Below are 22,131 nucleotides of genomic sequence, written 5' to 3'. Positions count from 1 at the left end.
TGAGGCGCGCCTCTCGGGCTCTCCAAGCGCACAGCTCGCTGCGGGTGTTGAGGATGCGGCTGCCCGAGTGGCAGGGCTTGCTCCAGCGGGCCGACGCGCTGGCCCACGGCGGGAAGCTGCCCGAGGCGTTGCGGCTCTACCAGCTGGCTTCCCGCCACCGGCAGCTGCGGGCCGAGCAACTGGGCGAGCTGGTGGCCTGCCTGGCGCGCAACGTGCGCAGCAGGGAAGGCGACGCCTGGCCGCCGCCGCTTCGCCAGGGCGCGGGCCGGGACTGGGAGGTCTTCGGGTGCCACAAGTGCCAGGGCTTCCTCTACGAGCCCGTCTCGCTGCTCTGCGGCCACACCTTCTGCAAGCGCTGCCTGGAGCGGGACCGCCAGACGCCGGCGGCTTGCGGCTTGTGCCGGGAGGGCGACGGCGGAGCGCGGCGGCTGCGGGTCAATGTCATCCTCAGCAACTTGTTGGCCAAGTGGTTCCCGCGCCAGGTGAAGGCGTCGCAGCTCCGCCACGAAGGGAATCGCTTGTATAAGGAGAAGAAGCTCCAGGCGGCCCTTCAGAAGTACAATGAAGCCGTCAGCTTAGGTAACTTACTTCGCCGCCCCCCCCCCCGCACCAAAAACCTCGCCACGGAAGCGCGAGCTGCATTGGGGCAGCACCAAAGATTGCTGGGCGCTTCTTCCACTGGTGATCTATTTGCTGTTATGATCTGCTTCCTGTGTGGAACTCTGCCATACGCTACATAATACCGGTTTACACGTGCAGAGTGTTTCTCTCCCGGTTTCCTGACCTGGAGAAGGATTGGTGCCCTTTGCTGTGGCCGAGGAAGGAGCCCTGGAAACTTTTTAGACTTTTTCAAGCCGCAGAGAGATAACGTTGCCATTTTTTGTTACCTGTTTGTCCCTTAAGAGCAGAAACTTTCAGGCTATTACCTACTTCCTCTTTTTCTTTAGGAGGCGGGGTGGTAGGACTTTACAGCGGGGCAACTGTATTACAAAGGTCTAGTACAAGCAAGAGTCTTGCGGCATCTTGTTTGGTGGATTCAGATTCATGCTAGAATAAAAATATGTGAGTAATGACCTATAGGATTCCTGGGTAGTTTCTTGCAAAGTGCAGAAGAACTCCCTACAGTTGGGATGATAATTGTACTGCACCTTTTTGCACCATCCCTGAAGTAAACCTGCTCATAAAATTGTTTGTTTTATGATCAATTATGATATTATGGTATTAATTTTCATTCTTAAACTGCTTCAAGCAGGACTCTAGAAAGGCAGCATGTAAACACCCTATATAATGCTGGGAAAAGAAGTTTTCCTCAGTCCTTGGCTTTCCAAGTAGTACCTGATGGTCTTTATTATTTTGGGCAGTCAAGTGACACTGGTTTCCTATAGCGGCTGGCTGTTTCTTTCATTAGCAGAGACTTTAAAAGGTGTTAGGATTGCTGGGTTGCTGACTAGATGAATGGACCTGATGAATTTCCATCCATGGATTCTTTTTCCAGCAACCTAAGGTTGATAGCCAGCCACTGTCTCTGCAGCTAGATCCACACCTGCCTTTTGTTTATTAGTGAGAGGTAAATGAACCAGTGAAGTGACTAATCCATGAGATACCAGCTTCTGCCCACCTATGAAATGTGTGCCCTTTTTCTTCAACTTTCACAAAAATCTGTTTGTTTTAGTCCAAAGTGAAAGTAGGTCAGGAGAACAGTATTGTTGCATAAGCGTGATAGCTTGGACTCAGATCCCTGCCCCCCCCCCCCCCAAGGTTGTGTAACAAGGAAAATGACAGAGAAATGGACTGCATTTCTGAAAGTGTTCTTACTTGGAGGGCTTGATCTTATGTAGCCCAGCTGCCAGTGACTCACTGTTCTGAGAGGATATAGTTTTTATGTCTGGAAATGAATTTTACCTGCAAAGATTTATTTCTTCCTCCCCTCCTCATGAGGAAGGCCAAATCCTGTAACTAAGAGCAGCATGCGACCAACAGTCAGTGGATATTTATGAGATGAATGCAGAGATCTGGGGAGAAAATGCCTCCAACCTGGTCTGACAAAGCTGATGGTTCCACATTCCTGATTTCTCTTTGTGAAATGTTCTTTTCACAAAGTCTGCATTTTTTCTTTTTTTTAACAATAGACAGGACAAAGCTACTGTTACCGTTCACCTGACTGGGACAGTACAGTAGCATAAAAACTTTCTAATAAGCTCACTGTTTAACTCCTACAGCTGTCCTGTCAGTCCTGAATAATCATCTGCAATGTGGAAACATGGGTTGTCTGGTTTCTGCATTGTAACTTGCTTTTAAAGTTACCAATCATCTTTGCAGATTTTATTTATAAAAAGTTCTAAAACAAGGGTACTAGTTTTGCTGCAGATTTGTGACCGCCCAGGGGAGAATTGATAGGCAGAGGTTGTTTGTTTCATAAATCATCTGAATATCTATTTTTGAATTGGTTATAAGAAAATTGATCCCTGAAGGGTTCACATTATATGATGCTTACACATGAAGCTGTTTTTTTAAAGTGGGTTGGGTTTTGTGTATAGGCAAACCAGGAGTTCCTGGATTAAATGTCAGGCTCCCCTATTTATCTCTCTTCCCCCCCACCACCCCATGCTGTTACGAAAAACCCTGAATATTTTCCACCAATTTCCAGGAACAGGATGCTCTTGCGATCTGGCAGTTGCTGCTCTGTGGTTTATGCAACACTTGGAAGTGCTTGTGTAAGACTAATGGGATGGTGCGCTCAGTGGCAGCTCCCCAGACAGAGTGCAGTAGCTAATTTTAAACTTAAATAATGGATGTTCCCAAGACATTTGAGTAAGGAGGTGATTCTGAAGGATACATGCATACATCAATAGTTTTAATTAATAGTTGTACTGAGTCACTGTTTCCATTACTTACAGCCCCCAATGATCATTTGTTATATAGCAACCGGTCCCAGATTAATTCTACTTTGAAATGTTGCGAAGAAGCCTTGCATGATGCAGAAATGGCCTGCAGACTCCAGCCATACTGGTTGAAGGTGAGTTCTTGGGGATGTGGTTGTAATTAAGTAGTGATAAGAGCTCCTCTAATCATGGGCAAAGTGCATTCCAGAGTTTATGGCTACTGCCACAAACTAAGCCTTGGCATTCAAAATTTATTCTTTAAACTTCATTTATACCCTGCCTTTCTCCCCAACAGAGGGGTCCCTAAGTGGATTACATTGTTTTCCTCTCTTCCATTTTATCCTTCCAGCTGCCCTGTGGGGTAGTTAGGCTGAGGGAGTCTCAGGGTCACACAGGAAGCTTCAGTGGTCCCCCTGATCCTAGACCAACACTAACCACTCCAGCACTCTGGTTCTCTTGGTGGCTCCTGGGGTCAACAGTCTACATGCTTAAAATGCAGTTTGGCTTTTAAAATGCAGTCTGTAGCAGTCTTCAGTGAACAGTTTGTGTCAAACCAATGTAATCTTTCCAAAATAAATGAAAAACCAAGGTGGAAGTCCTACTGAAAGCATCCTGCTGTGGAAGTATGATTGTATTTAGTCTAATTTCCAATGACTCACTGTCACAGTCTTCTCGCTCAGTTGAATTGGTTTTTATTTCTGGATATGAATGGCTGTGCTTTTGTTTACAAAGAAATTGCTCCCTCTCCTTTATGAGAAGGGAAAATTCTGTAACTCTCAGCCTATGCACAGGGTTTTTTTTTCTCCTATGACAATTTGCTTCAATCAGCTTGGATATAACTTCTTAGGATGATGCTGTTGATGTATTTTGGGCTCACAACAACCCTACGAGGGAGGCTAGGCTGGGGATGCTGTTGTTTGCCCAAGACCACCCCCTGAGAGCCAGCTGAGTGGCAGTCTGGACTCTGGTCTCCCATGTACAAATCTGAACATGATGCTTGCTGTACCACATTGCTGAATGCTGATTCTTCCTCTTCAGTTCAAATTGCTGAGATTTGGTAGACACGCATAGCAAATTGAGCAATGGCTCTTTTCTTCCTCTTGCAGGGTCACTTACGGAAGGGGCAAGCCCTAGCTAACCTTGGGAAGACTGAAGAAGCTTTACATGAGTTCTTGTTTTGCCTTGCAGTGGATGTTGGGAATAGAACAGCCAAATCGGAGGCTCAGCGGGTGAGTTCTGTGTCTCCCTGTGAACTGATCTCTGAATGTAACATTGCCTCCCTCAGTAGGTTCCATGGATCTGGAGTTACCGAGCTGTGAGACTGAATGACTAGCATAGCTGCACTTTGGAACTATCAATCTGAATGGCATCCAGTATGCTACTTTGTGGGCAAAATGGATGTCACATTTTAAAAAAAGATTTATTTTTTTTGGCTGTGACATGAGTTTGGCTACTTTTTCGTTTCACAAATTTGCATGCCAGACTCCTACATCCAGGGGTTCAGCTCTATCAGTGTTGTATTTCCTCCACTGCCTGCAAGCTCAATTGCTTAACTTGCTTTATTTTCATTTGTTGGGTGCATATTTTCATTCTTTTATTTATTTGCTTATGGCCAATTGGTCTACAACAGGGGTGGCCAAACTTGCTTAACATAAGAGCCACATAGAATAAACATCAGATGTTTGAGAGCCACAAGACATGAACATCAGATATTTGAGAGTCACAGGGAGGGAGGGAGGAAGTCGGAAAGGCAAATAGATGAGGGAAGGGTGAAGGGGGAGAGAGGTGGAAAGAAAGCAACTTTAACTTTAAATATATCCTTCAAGTGCTGGCTGGCTTGGCTCGGAGAAGTGATTTAAAGAGACAAATGCCTTCTCCAAGCTGGCTGATGGGGCAGTGGGGGTTTCGAGAGCCATGCAATATGTGTGAAAGAGCCACATGTGGCTCCCAAGCCACAGTTTGACCACCCTGCTCTATAATTAATAAAATGAATGGGGGGAAATGTATATTTTCTGTTTATACTTTTATCCCTCTCTTTTTTGGGGCATATCTTGGTAGCCAGGGTTCTAGCCAATGGATTTTTAGCCATAGACTCAACTTTCTTATCACAATCACATTCAAGGTTGTAAGAGTGATAGACATGACTTGATATAATCATCGCTGCCCTTAGATATATATACGTACCCACAGTTTTTTGGTCTTGGGCTGAACCTTGAGAAACTGGCTGAGCAGGTTTTGGTATGATTCGGATTATATCAGGGGAGAACTGGCTGTAGGAGATGCCTATTGGCTAGTGCTTGTGACATCACCAACAGGTCTCTCCCTCTTTCCTTTTGCCAATCTTCATAGTAGTTGCACAACTTGTTCTATAAGGTTTGGTTGGGGAAGGGCTGTTCCTGGTGATGTGGAAGATAAGTGCACATGTGACTTAACAAACATGTGCTGTTCTCATTTGCTGGCAAGTTCTATCTTCCCTCTGTCCTCTTTGCTGTCACCTGTGGTCTCATGCCCTCAGTGTGTCATGCATCATGTTGTCTTGGTGTATTGATGCTTCTCATGTGCCTGAGCATGACCCTGCATATGAATGGTTTCTGCATTTGGAGGAGGTTATTTTGTTGTGATAAAAGTGTGCATCTTGCTAGTGGGATTACCATACAAACATCTGGGCTTCTGAACTTGCATGTAAAATACAATGAACTCAATTGATTCTGGCCCAGGCTGTTTGTGCACTGGTGCCAGAGCCTGCGCTTTTGTGAAGCATTCCAAACACAAACTTGAAGATGAGCTCATCATGGCCCAGTGCTTAGCACAAATTGCAGTTGATCTAGGAGGTTCCGATGCTGCAGATGGATCCAGCATGAAAAGTTTGAGAAAGAGGTCAGAGGAAAAGAAAAGCACTAAGCTGTTGCCTGAGAGACTGCAAAGTAGGGGTTGGCCAGGGAAGGCTCAGGGACTCAGTCTTGCCTGTGTCATCTTCCAGTTTGCTCTCTCCCCCATCCCTGATCCCAAGATCAGTTCCCTTATTATGAACCTTGTCCTTTTCTGCCATGTGAGTCAAAGCCAGGAGACACAGAAAGGCCATGGTTAGAGTTGCCGAGGGGGGTGGGGGCTGGCTACCAGCTGGGGATGGGAACAGTAGGGGTGCCAGATCCAGGTTGGGAAACTCCTGAAGAGTTTGAGGATGGAGACCTCAAGGGGATAGAATTCTACGGAGTCCATACTTTGTATTTTCCCCAGGGAAACTGATCTCGGTAGTCTGGAGATGAGCTTTAATTTCAGGGGATCCCCAGGTCCCACCTGGAGGCTGGCATCCCTACATGGTTCAGTGGAAGAACATTTGGTTGCATGTAGAAGTTCCTTGGTTCCATGCCACCATGGCCAGTTGAAAGATCTTTGCCTGTGACCCTGGGAAACTGCTGAGTTGTGGCAAGACCAACATTGTTTTCATGGTTGGTTGTTTTCAGGTGGTAGCATTAGCCCAGTCATTTTCATGTCTTTGTCATCCTCATGGCTGGGATCTGCTGGAAGCATCTGGGACTGACCTGGGGATCTTCTGTATGTCACTGACCTGTGAACATTTCCTGCCCCCTCCTCTCTCCCCCAAACAATTGCAAAGAAGGAACTGAGTAGTGAAGTGTTCCTATTTGTTTTGTATCGCAGCTTCTCCTTAGTTTATTTTCGCGTATCCCGGGGGATGCTCAGGAACATTTGCCCGATATCCTGCAGTTGTTGTCCTGTCACTCTAGATTAAAAGGGAACCTTTTAAATTCAAAGGGATCTGGAGGCAGCAGCCAGAGTCTGCAAGGGTTGCTTAAGGTAAAGCTCATCTTTTGATCTGTGGTTCTTTGATCTTTGGTTCTTAATAGAGAATGTATTATAAGTGCAATTTTTTGAAGGGTGGACAATTTGCTCCTCTTTTTATGGTGGGGGGGGGCAGGAGAGACCAGCCTTTTATATGTGTGTGTATCACTGTTTTTTGGGTGAAACTAATTATGGCATTATTTGGAGTACTGTAAGGTCCAGTGCTCTCTCTAAGCTGTGGAGTCTGTGAGTAAAACCTCTGCTTTGTGAGCTACTGGCATTAAAGTTGTGAGTTACTGCATTAATTAGTTTGATTTGGGGCCATTTTTCCTTAGCCAAGACAAAAATGTGTGAGCTGGGGGCTGAAAAACTGAGCTAGCTCACACCAACTCAGCTTAGAGGGAACACTGGTGAGGTCCCTGGCAGTTTCAATATGAGGTCTAAAGACCTTGGCTAAGAGGTTGGGACAGAAGAGGGTGCAAGGGGTAAATGTGACAGAGTGATTAAGAGAATGAGCTGAGATCTGGTCAGATTTGGCAGGTCACATCTTTTCGGCTTCAGACTTCCTATCTACAGTATGGGAATTATATTGGCATACACAACAGAACTATTGTAATGATGAATATATGTGAAGAACTTTGAATACTGCAAGCAATTACATAACAGATGTTGATTCTGGTTTTATCTGTTCTTGGAATGCTACCTTTTGCCATTCGGTTTATGAAGTGTCTTGTACCAAGACAGACCACTATCTCATGGGGGGCATTGTCTATTCTGACAGGCAGTGGCTGTTGAAAGCCTCAAGGAAGAGACTCTTCTAAATTGAAGGGGAGGTGGGGGTGGGAGTTGCCATCAAGTCATAGCTGGTTTAGGGCAACCCCCTGGGGGTTTCAAGGCAAGAGATGTTTCTTTCAGCCTTAATCCCTCTTCTTTAATGGAGGGGGGATTACTTCTGGCTAACATTACAGGGCTGTTGTAAGAATGATTGAGATGGCACTTTTCACACACACTTAAGTAACACACTTTTCAATCCACTTACAAGGCACTTTGCAACTGGATTTTACTGCGTGAAACTGCAAACTCCACTTGCAAATGGTTGCTGGATTGAAACTGCATTATTTAGCATGTGGGGAAATGGCCAACGTCCAGGAAGAATTTTGAACATTTGTAATGTGCGTTATGATTATAACAGCAAACATCTTTCATTGTGATGGAGTGGTGGTAGGGGTTGAGTAGGGGATGAAAAGAGGCTTCCCCAACCCCTTGCCCCCAATGAAGGGGAAAGAGCAAGATTCTGTCTGCCCTGTGCAATGTGGGAACTGCCAAGTGGCTGGAGGGGGGCAGTTCCCAGGCTGTCAGTCTACTGGGACTTTCCCTGGTGGCCTAACAGCCAGTCTGCCCCAGAGGGGTATATTGTATTTACAGTGACTAGGGAGCAGTCAGAGCATTCTGCAAAACAAATGGCTGCGCCATCCAAAGTCAGGACTAGAAAGAGAGATTATTCTCCCCATGCTAGTGTTCCCAAGTGGCATTAATCTCAAGTAGACCCAAACAAAGCATTTTATGTCTTCCCAAAGGTGAGAATGCGAGCTATTCCTTGAAAAAAGAAATAGGAAGGGGGGGGGGTGCACTTGACACCACCTCTGGAGGGGGATCCAAACCTGCTCAATGATTCCAGCCACCAGGTATTGAGCTTGATGGGTGGTAGATTCAGGGCAGACAAAAGGAAATACTGCTTTACACAACGAGTGATTAAAAAGTGGATTTGCTGCCAGAGGATGTAGTGATGGCCGCAGGAATAAACAGCTTTAAAAGGAGACTAGACAGATTAATGGAGGATGGGTCTATCAGTAGCCACTAGCCATGGTGACTATGGGGATCCTCCACATTCAGAGGCACTAGTCCTCTGAATCCCAGAGCCAGGAGACAACATCAGGAGAAGGCCTCGGCGTCTATGCCTATTGTTGGCCCTCCAGTGGTTGCCCACTGTGTGAGACAGGATGCTGGAGTAGCTGGACCACTGGTCTGATCCAGTAGGGCTCGTCTTATTTTTTTATATCCAATTTGCATAATTTCACCCCTTTATTTACATAGCCCCATTCTTGACTCATGCAGCAGCCCCATGGCGCAGAGTGGTAAAACTACAGTCCAAGCTCTCTGCTCACAACCTGAGTTTGATCCCAGTGGAAGCTGGTTTCAGGTAGCTGGCTCAAGGTTAACTTCCATCCTTCTGAGGTCGGTAAAATGAGCTTGCTGTGGGGGGGGAAAGTGTAGATGACTGGGGAAGGCAATGGCAAACCACCCCGTAAAAAGTCTGCAGTGGAAACGTCATGATGCGATGTCACCCCAGAGTCAGAAACAACTGCTGCTTGCACAGGGGACTACCTTTACCTTTATTCTGGACTCTACTTCTTGGCCACATAATGCGAAACTGGAATCTGGGTGTGGTGTGAGAGTCTAAATGGTATAGTGATGATGACACACAAACAGTGGCTGCATGATGTCCCTTATTGAGACCAAACTTCACAAAGTAGTGAATCAGGGCAACTTCACAAAGGGGGTGTTCCAATTTTTACAAACAAAATGTAAACAATGTCCTTATTGAAAACCTATGATTTTAAAAGAAAATCTTTCTTTTTCATACAGGTCAATGTAGAAGAGAACAAAAGTCTCGCTGAGGATCGGAAAGAGGTTGATTGTGGTAGTGTGGGGAGATCTGCCCCAGTTACAGAGAGCAAAAAAGATTCTGTTGGTGACAAGGACAGGCATGCCTCAGTGCCTGAATCTGCCCTTCTCATTTCTGAGAAGTGCCGACTTTTAAAGAGGAAGCATTACTCTGAGGAGCTCCCAGATGCCAATGTGCCTAGCAAAATTATGAAAAGGGGTAAGATATTTATTTCTTTTTCGGGCATGTCTAGTTCTTTCCTCTGAATATTTGAGTATTAAAAAAACTGCAATAGTGGATGCTTTCTTTCTAGAGTGTTTTTGCAGGAATAAGTCTTTGTGTGGGCTTTTAGGTGGCCCCTCATGGTTACTGTTGCTGAGTGTTCCCTTCTGCAGAGGCCTTGAGTTTGCTCAGGAAAATACAGCACCATTTACAAAAAGCAATTAAATTTGTAATTGGGTTGAAATGAGAAAAGACATATAGAGCCAGTCTTTACAAAGTGCAGAATAAGGTGATAGAGTGTACCACTTCAGATTGTAGGTGGAAGGGAAGAGTTGGCATTTCTGTGATCATCTTCTTTTGCAAAAAAGAAATCTCTTCTTAATGCATAACAGGGAGATCTAGGATAGTACAAGTTTACTGCATAAAGGGAAGTAAGGGTTTTTACAGGGGGGCAGTAAAAATATATACCCTCCTCCGCAGTCTGAAGTAGTACAGTCCAGAATGCAACACCACCACCACCTGCCATAATGTGTAGTTTAACTCTTGGATTAAATGCTCTTGTGAACGTGACGTTGATGGATAAAATAAGAGGTCATTTTGCATCTTTCGCCATGGGTTTTCTTTTTCAAAATATGTTGCTGTTTTTGTTTAGACGCCTGAATGTTGGGTCACTGGTCGTGGGTGTTAGTTCAAATTCCTGTAACACAGTGGACAGTGTTTGGAACCAGTGTTTGCTCTTTCTGGTTCTGTGGCTTATCTCCTTGTGTGTGGTGTTGTCTTTTTAAACAGACCCAATTGATGAAAATGGACCCAGAGCTGGGAACTGTGTTCTCTTTGAATTTGTAGACTCTTCTGACCTGGAGTGTTCACTGTGCATGAGGTATCCATTATTTTTTTCATGGATGGGCAAGTGAAGATGATGTAGTACTCCCCAGCTTGAAAAACCAGTGATATATCCTAGTTTAAGATGCAATCATAGTGATTGATAGCTATGGTGAACCATTAGGCCTGGAACAGGAATTTGGAGTGGAGAGGGAAATCTGCGATCTGCTACTTGCTTTAGAAGCAAAGGATGTGATAGATTATTTAGTACGTGGAAGATTGTGTTTCTGAACATCTGAGCATGAATTTGACATGGGCATAAACCTTTTAACTTCTGGCTTCGGTTTGTGTTGATATTAACTGGGAGAAGAGACTGTGGCTCAATGGTAGAGCTTCTGTTTTGCATATAGAAGGTACCAAGCATCTCCATTAAAAGGCTCAAGTGGGAGGTGGCAGGAAAGACATCTACCGCAGACTGTGAAGAACTGCTGCCATTCAGAGTAAACAATACTGACCTTGATAGACCAAGGGTCTGATTCTATATAAAGCAGCTTCACGTTTCATTGTTGTTGCCCGTTATGTAACACAAGAGACGCCTGCAGATTGGTAACCTTGAACAGATAACCCAGTGACCTACCCGCTAATTAACAGAAGCTGTTCTTAACCTATTTTTGTCTGCCCAAGTAACAAATATAACTGACCTACATCCAGTCAGTGAATGAATGGTAAATGCTAATGCTCACAGAATACCTGCCGTAGCCAAGGAGTGATTCTTTCAGATAGTTTTTAGCGATAGTTATCTGTTCAGTCTCCTGAATTTTCTTTGTGAGCCTATGCAGTCTTGTTCTCCAGCCTGCTGGGAGAATCTGTGGCCTTGTCAGTCTTGTTGGGTGGCAGAGCTGAACAGACTTATGTTCCACACACACCCTTGACATACATCAAACCTTTACCAAAGGGGGACATGACCATGTGTTACATCTGGGACCAGGGAGCCACTGGAGGCCATCTTTGCAAATGTAGTGTATGTCTCAAACATGTAGCTCATTCTTGCCTTCACACATAAAGAAGACAGGGGAGTGACCTGGGGAGGGAAGAGCCAACAGGGAATAAACTGCTTGTAATTTGCTTGAAATGCATACAATTGCATTATTTCTACTTCCCAAGGTTAACAAACTGCCTATTGGGGAGGGGACTGCCAGTCTAAGGGCTACCTCACTGCTAGGGTTGCCGCCAGCATTGGGCTGGGAAATTACTGGTGATTTGGGAGAAGTGGAGCCTGGGGAGGGCAGGGTTGGGGAGAGGAGTGGCCTCAGTAGGATATAATGCCATAGAGTCCACCTTCCTACACGGCCATTTTCTCCAGGGGAAGACTGACAACCATAGGCATGGCAACAGTGTCCCCCTTATCTCTTTTACTTTCCCCAACAGCCAAATGGTTGCAAATAACTTATGTAGGAGAAGGGTGCAATGAAGGAGGGAGTTTAACTTGCTGCCAGTACCAAACCCAGATGTTGACGATCAGACTGTAGAATTTGGATTAATGCACAAGGCAGGCATGTCTCTCAGGGGTTCTGTTCCTTGGTCACAAAAGAGCATGACAGAATGTTCAGAACCAGCCAGCTTCTACTCAGATAACTGGATGACTAATTAAACTAAGGGATCATTTTGGTTCATGCCAAGCCCATCCTATTCAAAGTATAATGCTGATGTTTTAGACTCTTGTGGGGGGAATGTTTTGAATTTTTCCATGCAGATAAAGGAGACAGTTTCTTATTTTTCAAGTGAGAATTGCAATTAATGTGCACTTTATCCATTACTCTTGCTACAAGATAGCATCAACACCCCCCACCATTCCTCTATTCCAGGCTTTTCTATGAACCCGTCACCACACCCTGTGGACACACTTTCTGCCTGAAATGCCTTGAAAGATGCCTAGATCACAACCCAAAATGCCCCCTGTGTAAGGAAGGTCTCTCCGAGGTAAAGCTTGGATTTGTTTGTCTTTCAGGTATCCACATGTGCCTTGGGTTATTGAGAGAAGTGTATGAAAATAATAATAGGAGAAACCTCCTTTTTCTGGTGCAGTAGAGTGAGTTTCTTATCTTATCCATACAAAGCTGGAGGGCTTCATACTTCGTTGAGCATATCAAATCCATTTTTATTCTTTCCAAGAGTAAAAGCCAGCTTAATTTAGTTATATACATGCTTGTTAATCTTCTGCAGCTATGAGAGCTGGAAACTTGGTTTTGCCTTTTTAAAAAAAGCACTAAGGTTCTTGGGGACAAACTAGACAAATGTTGAAAACTTCTGATTGGTACATAAAAACCACAGAGTTCCCCCAGAGGCTTTCCCAACTTCAAATAACTTCCTGGCATTGCTTATTTGGCCTTTGAGAAAAACATGTTACCTAAATCACATTTTCCCCTCCTCCAGTATCCTCAGAAAGCAAGGAAAAAGCCACCCTTTATTATAATTGCAGTGTTTAGAATCATAGAGTCCGCAGTGCTGTCAGATCCAGTCAGATTGTTTGATCCAGTAGCCAAAGTCAGGGTGCTTAATGTGAGGATGGCAGGCCTTTTTGCCCCAAAACAGTTGACTCCCAAATGAATTGAAACATCTCAGCCTCAGTGCTATGGAGTGAGATTCAGAAGGGCCTTGTGTTGCCAACTGCTAAGATCTTTCAGTGAGCCAGTAGTTATAAGGACATAGCACAAAGGACATAGGACAAAGTTGAAGTTTTGTTTTTTTAAGGGGAGGGGAGCTTCCATAGCTGAACCTGTGCCTGAGAGAGATCCCATTTGTCCTTCAGTGTTTGGCGATGAGGAAGCACTGTAAGAATGTGTTGATGGAAGAATTAATTGCAAAATACCTCCCTGATGAACTCACCGAACGGAGAAAACTTCATGAAGAGGAAATTGCTGAACTGTCCAAGTATGTTCTTGCCTTGAGATGGTCCCCCCCCCACCTACACTCCATCGCTGTTTAATTCTTAAAGAGATAAGAAAAGAGTCTGTCATTACATAATCAACCCTGCATAGTTCAGGAAGGGCAGAGGTTTGTAGGGTTAGTTTTGAGGAAGTCTTGCCCTTAGATTCAGTGTTGTAGGGGACTTGCTGAGAACACAGTGCCATGGTTGAGGGATGTTCTCTCTGTAACCAGCCCCTGTCTTGTTTCAAGAATATGATGCCAGCAAAGACCACCTCCTCTCAGGAGAAGGAGAAGTAGTGAAGCTGTTTTTGCATTGCTTCCTGTGCTGGGAAGATAAGAAAGCTTTACAGCTGCTGCTTACGTTAATGAGTTTTATTAATGAGAATAGCAAAAAGAATTTCCAGAAGAATAGAGATGTTAGTATGCTGCAGCCAAAATCAGTCTTGTAGCATTTCAAAGACTAATGGACTTACTGTGGCATAAGTGTTCATAGGCCAGAGCCTACATCAACAGATGTCTTTAGCTGGCAGACATGGGCATTGAGAAGATAGTGAATTCGGGAGTCAGAAGGCCATGGCATGCAACCCTCTCCTCTTATCTGCATTTGTAAAAGTGATGGTACAGTGTTCAGAGTTTAACATGATGTTTTTGTTCTCCAGCTTGAATAAGAATGTTCCCATATTTGTTTGCACAATGGCCTATCCCACTGTCCCGTGCCCACTGCACATCTTTGAGCCATGTTATCGACTGATGATTCGGAGATGCATGGAGACAGGCACCAAGCAATTTGGAATGTGCATCGGAGACGCTGTCAAAGGGTGAGTGCTACAGAGGGTTGACCACCAGGACCTGGAAGCAGTGTGGCTGGCTGTTGCCTCAGGTCTTCCCTGTTGGTGATCTGTAATCCTTCTGATGCCCGTGGGCTTTCATAACTTTGACAGTCAGCAGCATCCAAAAGGGTTCTAAATCTTCCCTGGGTCATTCCAAGCCTTACAGTTTTTGATGATGAAGTGTACAGTTTTTGATGATGAATGCATGGCCCCATTACACAGGGAGTTTTAACACTACAGGCTTGAGCTGCAAAATACTGTGTGCAGAATTCAGGGACTTTTTAAAAAATGATTTAACTGTAAACACATACGGTGTTGTCACCTAGACCGCAGATGCTGAGGATGTGTTGTGACAGATGCTATATTGCTAGACGTCTGTCAACACCATCCATTCAGAGACTTTTCAAAATGCAGATGATTTGACAGTTTTCAATATCATTTTCAAGACCACATCCCAAATGTGTGTATATATCTATATTTACAACAGAAGTCAATACTCTTAATTTTTTTTCAACCTTGAGTTTCTGTATGTCGTGCTTCTAGCCCCCTAACAATTATACGTGTTGTCCAAAAACTGATACATACAAACCACTTTTATTGAAAGGGGAGCTTAACAGAGGAAACACTCAGTTTGAAGTCTGAGTCATACATCCCCTTCTTACACAAAAGCTTTCATTTACCATAGCATTGGGTAGAGTTCATGCAGTTTCTGTGGGCTGTACAGCATGTAGATTATATAAACCAAGATTTTGGTGTAATCTAGGACAAAATTTCCACTGGAACTAAAATGTTGCCCAGTTGTAAGCACTCTGTTTTTCATGCAGACTTTTGTTTTTATATGGAATTGGATCCTGCTGTGGGTGGAAGACTTGACTTCCTTTCCTCCCTCTGCAGTCCAAAATGCCTGCTGAAATGGTGCTTTTGGGGAATGGGGGAGGACCCCAAAGGATAGCTGAGGGGGCATTAGGAATCTGTATAGTTTACTCCCCCCCCCCAAAAAAAGAGAGGTTGAAATTCTAAGGGGAGAACCAACCCATAAAGTGTTTAGTCACTCTGAACCAGTTTCTGCTGCACTTTTTCTACAAAAAAACCCCCCTCCTGTTCTGAACCAACCCATAAAAGTATTTAGTCACTGTGGTATGTTTGGTGGTCTGCTAGAAGTAGTGATTTGCAAAAAATAAAAAAATGGAGCATTGGTTTAACTGAACTCAAGAATTTTAGCCTGATCAGTTTGTAGTGGTGATCTTGAAGTTCTACCTTTGAAAGCCATTGATATGTAATTGGCAGCCAACCCATAGAAAAAATAATCCAGGTTTACAGATAGCCGTAACTGACCTTGTGAGATGTTTCTGTGATAGAATGACTCTGCTCTTGGCCTTGAGAACTGCTACTAGAAAGATCATCAGTCATGTTGCTTTCCCCTTGGTTCTGGTAAACAGATTTGCAGATTATGGCTGTATACTGGAGATAAGAAACGTGGAGTTTTTTGCCGACGGGCGCTCTGTCGTTGACAGTATCGGGAAGAGGAGGTTCAAAGTGATACAACACAGCCAACGTGATGGATACAACACAGCTGATATTGAGTACATTGAAGATCAAACTGTGAGTATTTATTTAATATTACCTCTGGGATGGAAGGCAGTTTGGTCAGCAGGAAGCCTATTTATTTATATTTATTTATTTTATTGGATTTATATCCCACCCTCCCCGCCGAAGCAGGCTCAGGGTTCTAGGGTGAAGCCTAGAAATCAGAGTGGAGCTCTGGAACTAGCTTGAATGTTATTCATTGTGGGGCTGGTGGAATGTAGTGCAGAGAGATCAGGGAGGTTGCTGGTGTGAACCCGGCATCAGGCACAAACTCTTTAGGTGGGCCTTGGCAAGCCATGCCCCCTGGTCTTTGTCTGCACCCCACCCTATTGCATTGTGGGGGACACTGCCCTAAATTTACAAGACTGTTATAAGGATTACAGAGAATGATATTGAGAGTACAAATGAATCACTAGTACAATTCCAACAATTAGGGTTGATACAACACTCATAAATTGAACAGTAAAATCAGGTACAAATGCATTAAGTGTCTAGTGGAAGTCCTAAAAAATTAAAATCAATATGCCTTTGTCTTGAGAGAACCATTCCAAAGAAAGTTTTGTACCCTGTTGCACCTTTGGAGTTCACCAAATTAACTTGTTCTTCTGTTTTTACTGTTTGAGCAATAAAAATGAGTAGGAGTGTTGAACTAGGATCAGGAAGACCCCGGGTTAAATCCTCACCCTTCCATGAGGTCAGATAAAGCTAATTCTCCCCAAGGATCTCTGAGGAATATACCGAGGGATTGCCCAGTTTATCCTTGTGACGACAGTACATACTATAGAAGGGAGTGTGTGGCACTGAACTTCCTAGATACAGCTTGCAGCTGTAAAAAGAGTGAATGTATCTAGTTCTCCCTTAGGTTCCCAATCTGAATCTCCTTTTCTAGTATCCCAACTTTGTGTTGTTTCCAGGTACAAGGAGAAGAATATGCCGAGCTAATTGTCCTCCATGATTCTGTATACAACCAGGCCTACATGTGGTTTAATTCTCTGAAGCCAGCACTCAAGAGTCGTATCCTCGGTCATTTTGGTCCGATGCCTGTTAAGGATTCAGAGCTCCAGGTATGGGATGGTATGCTTGTGCAGAAACAGGATTTTGACCCAGTTTTTTCCTGAATTTAAATAAAAGCAGTTTCAGATGAGGGGGAAAGTTGCTGCTTGGGACCCCACAGGGGAATAGCTACCTGGACAGAATGGGGAGGAGCTTTGGAACAGTGAACTGCATAGGTGCTGCTTCCTTGTCCAAGCTACTAATCCAGAAGTGGTTTTTACTTTCTTGCAAAGGGTAGCTGACATAAAATTCACTCATTTGCAAGTGGTTTGGCCCTGTTGGCAAACCCTAGAGTAAACAAGACCTTAGATGTGCTGTGCTTCATGATGGTACTTTGAAGCCCTGGGTTAGAGCAAACTTCTCCTTGGAAGAGAAAGCGCACAGGTCTTTCAATGCCTCTCTAGCAGGGCTTTTTTCAGGAAAAAGGTGTCAGAACTCTCAAGAGGAAAATGAAGGAGAAGCACATGGGATTCTTTGAAATATTATTATTTTCATGTGCTACAGATTTACCTCTACTTTAAAGCAGTTTCCGAACCTTAGCCATGTCACCAATTTCCTCAGTTTTTTGGGTCTTGCTTTTGGTGCCTAACACTGAATGATGACTTTGAAGCAACCATGTTTTAACATATTTTGTTAAATCAAAGAATGTCATGCTTACCTAGTGCCCCTCATGAACTTTTAGAAGAAGAAGATATTGGATTTATATCCCGCCCTCCACTCTGAAGAGTCTCAGAGCGGCTCACAATCTCCTTTACCTTCCTCCTCCACAACAGACACCCTGTGAGGTGGGTGGGGCTGGAGAGGGCTCTCACAGCAGCTGCCCTTTCAAGGACAACCTCTGCCAGAGCTATGGCTGACCCAAGGCCATGCTAGCAGGTGCAAGTGGAGGAGTGGGGAATCAAACCCTGTTCTCCCAGATAAGAGTCCGCACACTTAACCACTACACCAAACTGGCTCTTTTAGACATTTTTTGAGAAATTTGTTTCCACAGAGGTTCTGGAACTTTGTTCCGGTGCATTCACCCAGAAATAAAGTGCTGCTGTCTAGTAAAGACGGCTCTCACTTGGATAGCCCAGGCTAGCCTGATTTTATCAGATCTTGAAAACTAAGCAGGGTTGACCCTAGTTAGTGTTTGGATGGGAGACCACCAAGGAAGTCCTGGGTTGTGAAGCAGAGGAAGGCACCTCTTGCCTTGAAAACTCTACAGGGTGGCCATGAGTCAGATGACTTGACAGCAAGTAAATAAATAAATTTAATTCTGACAGCAAGTAAATAAATAAATTTAATTCTGAAATTGACCACCTGTTACCTGGGGGAGCAGGGAGCAGCAGTTGGCACATAGGCAGTGCTGACCTCAAACTTCCAAGGCTCTTAAAATGCAACCTTTTCCCCAGCACATGAAAAAACCAACCTCTTTGACTCCTTAGCCAGTGCCAACAAAGACTGGCATTTCTGTACTTCCCCTTAGTGGGTGGAGTTTATGGTGATGTGCTGCTGGACATGTTTTGTGCATTTGTGGGAGGGCGGCACGAATGCAGTAGGAGTTAGAAGTTTGGCACAATTGGGCATGTAGGGCTTAATAAGGAGCCAGGCTGTTTCTTAAAAAGCAGTCACAAACAGAGAGGAATATGTTGTTTCATTCTCTATGGCTTTTCCCCTTCCTTTCTGTGGTGCATTGCTCATAGAACATGGGAGGGGCACTGCTTGTGCTGTGGTGGTGGGAAAAGGTTAGGATAAATTTGGACTCCTTGGAGCAGGCTGATGGTCTCCTAGTGCAGACGGGGTGAATCAGCTCTGAATGTTGCACTCAGCCAACAGGTTCCCCCTTGCAGAAGGAAGGCTTCTTTGATTTCTCCGCATTGAGATGTCAGAATAACCTCAAGTTCTTCCTTCTCTTCCAGGCCAACCCCAATGGCCCTGCCTGGTGCTGGTGGGTGCTTGCTGTCCTTCCCCTGGAAAGCAGAGCTCAGCTCCCCTTTCTTGCCATGACCTCCCTGAAAGAACGTTTGGATGCTATCCGGCGAATCCTGACCTTCATGTCCCGCACAAGATCTCGCTGAGGCCACAAGGAGTCCTGTGAATCCTCTTGCAATACTTGACTGGCGCACTCGAGTGTCTCGGTCGACTGTGGCCATTTTCACACGCTGAGGCTTAAATCTGCTCTCGAGCCTATGTCTGGGTCTGGGGGGGACCCTTCCACAAGATCCTGCCCAGCGCTACCACCAGCTTGAGTCAGGCCTGGGGTGGGGAAGGATCACTGTTGCCACACCCTCCTAAGTGGCAGACCCCCCTAAGACCATGGGGCCTCCATAGCAGTGCTGTCAGGTCTGGCCTGCTGCTTTCCCTTGTCTCTGCTTCAAGCCATTAACAGAAGAAAATGCAGAAGAGAAACTTTTTGTTTTTGTGATGTCAAAGAATATTCTGGCTCCTGGAGGCTTTCTTCAAATTGAAGAAGAGCTACTTTTAAGCCCCATGTGTGAAAGAGCCCTGTATCTTGCTGCAATAATGTTTGAAATGAGGGAGGAAGAAACCATTCTATTCCAAGTTTGTTGACACAGCAAAAACTGAGCCTTCAGCAAGTTACCATGTGCAATGCATAATGTTTGTGAGTTTGGTGTTCAGTTGCTGCACTGTTTAGCGTAAATGTTCATGTGTGTCTTTTTGTATAAGGGCGGGGGGAAGAAAGTGAGCAAAAGAGAAGTTTGTTTGCCATAAACCTCTTGCAAGGTTTTCTTAATTTTTATTTTGTGTTGGGAATAGCTGCATTTGAAATTGGTCTGGTTTAATACAAAGCAGAAAGACTAATGATATTGATGCATCATTTCAGCAGATTGCAAATGTCTTATTCCAAAAGGGTTCAGGTTCTATGTGTACATATAAACTATGTTGATGAGTTTCATTGAATAACTTTATTTTTTGCACTAAGGTTTTTGTGTTTTAAGTGTAAATTGTAATTAAGTGTATATATTCTGCATAACTAATTTGTGGTGTTTTTATACAGAATTTTGAGATGGGACTAAAATAGGGAAATTAAGAATACACAAACTTTTGATTATTGTGACTTTTTATTGCTTAAGTTGGTCTAACATTTTTCTACATATCTCCAGTGTTAAATATTTCTCCACAGATATTTCTAGGCAGCCTGCCATGAAGTCCAACTTTTTTTTCTTACATAGATTGTGAATATTAAAACACTATATATTTTTGCAGTCTGGAGCCAGATACTACCATGTCAAACCCTTTTTTTTAAGCTAGCAGAAACGTAAAACTAAACCCTAGGGCATGCATGGCTTCATGGGAACAAAATTTAGCATCCTAAGAAGCCTGGTTTGAAGTTTCTGTTTCATGCATGTGTGTTAAATACGTCACGTTTCTAGCCTTCTTGGCTCTAAAATAGCTTTCAAACTGTGCAGATAATTAATACCTGCTGTAACCTTATAAGATGGAAGGGTAGACTGAATAACATTTTGAGTGATGGGGAAATGAGGCTTCAGAACCTTGCTTAGCTACTTAGCCAAACCTAAATGATGCAAGCGAGTAAACAGTACAATATGCAAAGTAAGTAAATAGTCAGATGTATTCACTTGGCATAATTTATGCATGTCCTACACCAGGGGTGGCCAACGGTAGCTCTCCAGATGTTTTTTGCCTACAAATCACATCAGCCCCAGTCATCAGCCATGCTGGCTGGGGCTGATAGGAATTGTAGGCAAAAAAACATCTGGAGAGCTACCGTTGGCCACCTCTGTCCTACACTATGGCTTCCTTGCTGAGTGCAGAATTCTGTGTGCAACTTTGAAGGTAAGTTATGGAACAGGTTTTATCCTGCCTAAATTGTGGCATGCATGCCTCAGAATTGGAAGTCTCCACCAAGTGTCATCAGTACAGTCTGGGAATGAATCTTGTAGAATCCACCCTTTTTCTCCACAAGTTTCTGGTACAGCTGCTGGTCTCCATTGATTTGCATGCAGCTGATTCAGCTAAGGAGTCCCAGCCCTAATACAGTTTGAGTACTCTTTGCAGCCATTTGGGTGGCCATTGGTGCCACCCAAACAGTGGTTAGCCTCATTGGGAGTAGTTGCTGTGCCTACATTTATCTATCATGGTCCTGCCACATAAATCACCACTTTCCAAAGGGAACAGGAAACAAAGGGATATATGGTGGTCTGCGGTTCAAAACCCTGCAGTCCAGAGAGGTAGAAAAAGAAAACTGATCCTTTCCATCTAAAAGCGGAGAATCAACCCTGTTGCTTCCTAACTAGGTATTGTGTTCATTGGTTTTGCATCACACAAGAATGTTTACCACTGGAGAAAGCCCAGCTATAAGATGATGGTTTGATTCTGGGAAAATGCTATTGTGGAAGGAATATTTTTACCCCATAGATGCTTTGAAGTTGATGTCAACTAGTAACCTTGATTACTCCCAGGGCTTTTTTTGTAGCAGGAACTCCTTTGCATATTAGGTCACCCACCCCTGAGGTAGCCAATCGTCCTGGAGCTTACAGTAGGCCCTGTAGTAACAGCCCTGTAAGCTCTTAGAGGATTGGCTACAGAAGAGGGGTGTGGCCTAATATGCAAAGGAGTTCCTGCTACAAAAAAAGCTCTGCCCTTTTGCTGATTGTGTGAATTAATTTATGCCTTGATTAGACCAAGGGCACTACATGGTCTTCCTAGCAATTTGCCATATGTGTAATGTGAGCATCACGCTCTTTGTGCGTAGCCTGATAAGAGGGAACTGGTATAGGACTCTATAAATTTAAAAGAACAATTTTTAAAAAATATAGGGCTCACAGAAGCTTTTAGATAATACAAAGAGTGAGTGCTACTAGGTCATCTGTGTTTGTGAAGATTAGGGGGAGATACCAGTATGTATTTACTTATTTTAGAGGAAGTTGCTATAAAAAATCTGTGCTCTTTGGATTTAATGCTCTAGTTGTGGTTTCACCTGCATAGAACTCCAGGGTCCCATTTACAATGGGATTGAATATTATTTTTCAATGACCTTAAGCATTTTCAGGCAAAAGTAATTTAAAAACTCACTCATGGGGGGGGGGGGTATTTCGTTTTTCTGTCTGGAGTCACAGAGGGAACTCTGATGAGGAGCAATCAGCATCTCACTTTATGGCAGTTCCACAGATAATTCTTAATTTACTGCCAGGGAACCATTGGTCATTCCTGGGGTGTGTTCTGGAAGGGGGAAGTATCCATTTAAAAATGGGTTCAGTGTTTTGTGTTTCAAGAGCTTTACATTAAAGCGATTAGATTGAAAATGCTTGTTAAAGCAGTTTAAAGCCATTGAAAAAGTGCTCTAATTGCCTTAGTAGGAATGTAGTATTTCTCT

The 22,131-nt window shown here is 44.1% G+C and overlaps 1 protein-coding gene across 2 annotated transcripts; it reads left to right on the top strand.

Moving 5' to 3' along the window:
• On the top strand, positions 1-19,835 carry LONRF3 (LON peptidase N-terminal domain and ring finger 3). Of its 2 annotated transcripts, XM_060250068.1 has the most exons (12): positions 1-579; positions 2,898-3,016; positions 3,989-4,111; positions 6,543-6,698; positions 9,330-9,567; positions 10,360-10,450; positions 12,258-12,372; positions 13,202-13,323; positions 13,980-14,138; positions 15,590-15,752; positions 16,652-16,801; positions 18,692-19,835. In XM_060250068.1, exons 1-12 carry the CDS (start codon positions 54-56, stop codon positions 18,848-18,850), a joined length of 2,121 nt encoding a protein of 706 aa, XP_060106051.1. In that variant the 5' UTR covers positions 1-53; the 3' UTR covers positions 18,851-19,835. The 2 variants fall into 2 exon arrangements, with proteins under 2 accessions (XP_060106051.1, XP_060106052.1); XM_060250069.1 differs by lacking the exon at positions 6,543-6,698.
• Positions 19,836-22,131: the final 2,296 nt, after the last annotated feature.

This window comes from Heteronotia binoei, chromosome 11, assembly GCF_032191835.1.
Source record: "Heteronotia binoei isolate CCM8104 ecotype False Entrance Well chromosome 11, APGP_CSIRO_Hbin_v1, whole genome shotgun sequence".
Taxonomy (NCBI): domain Eukaryota; kingdom Metazoa; phylum Chordata; class Lepidosauria; order Squamata; family Gekkonidae; genus Heteronotia; species Heteronotia binoei.
This window is presented reverse-complemented; position numbering and strand designations above follow the sequence as displayed.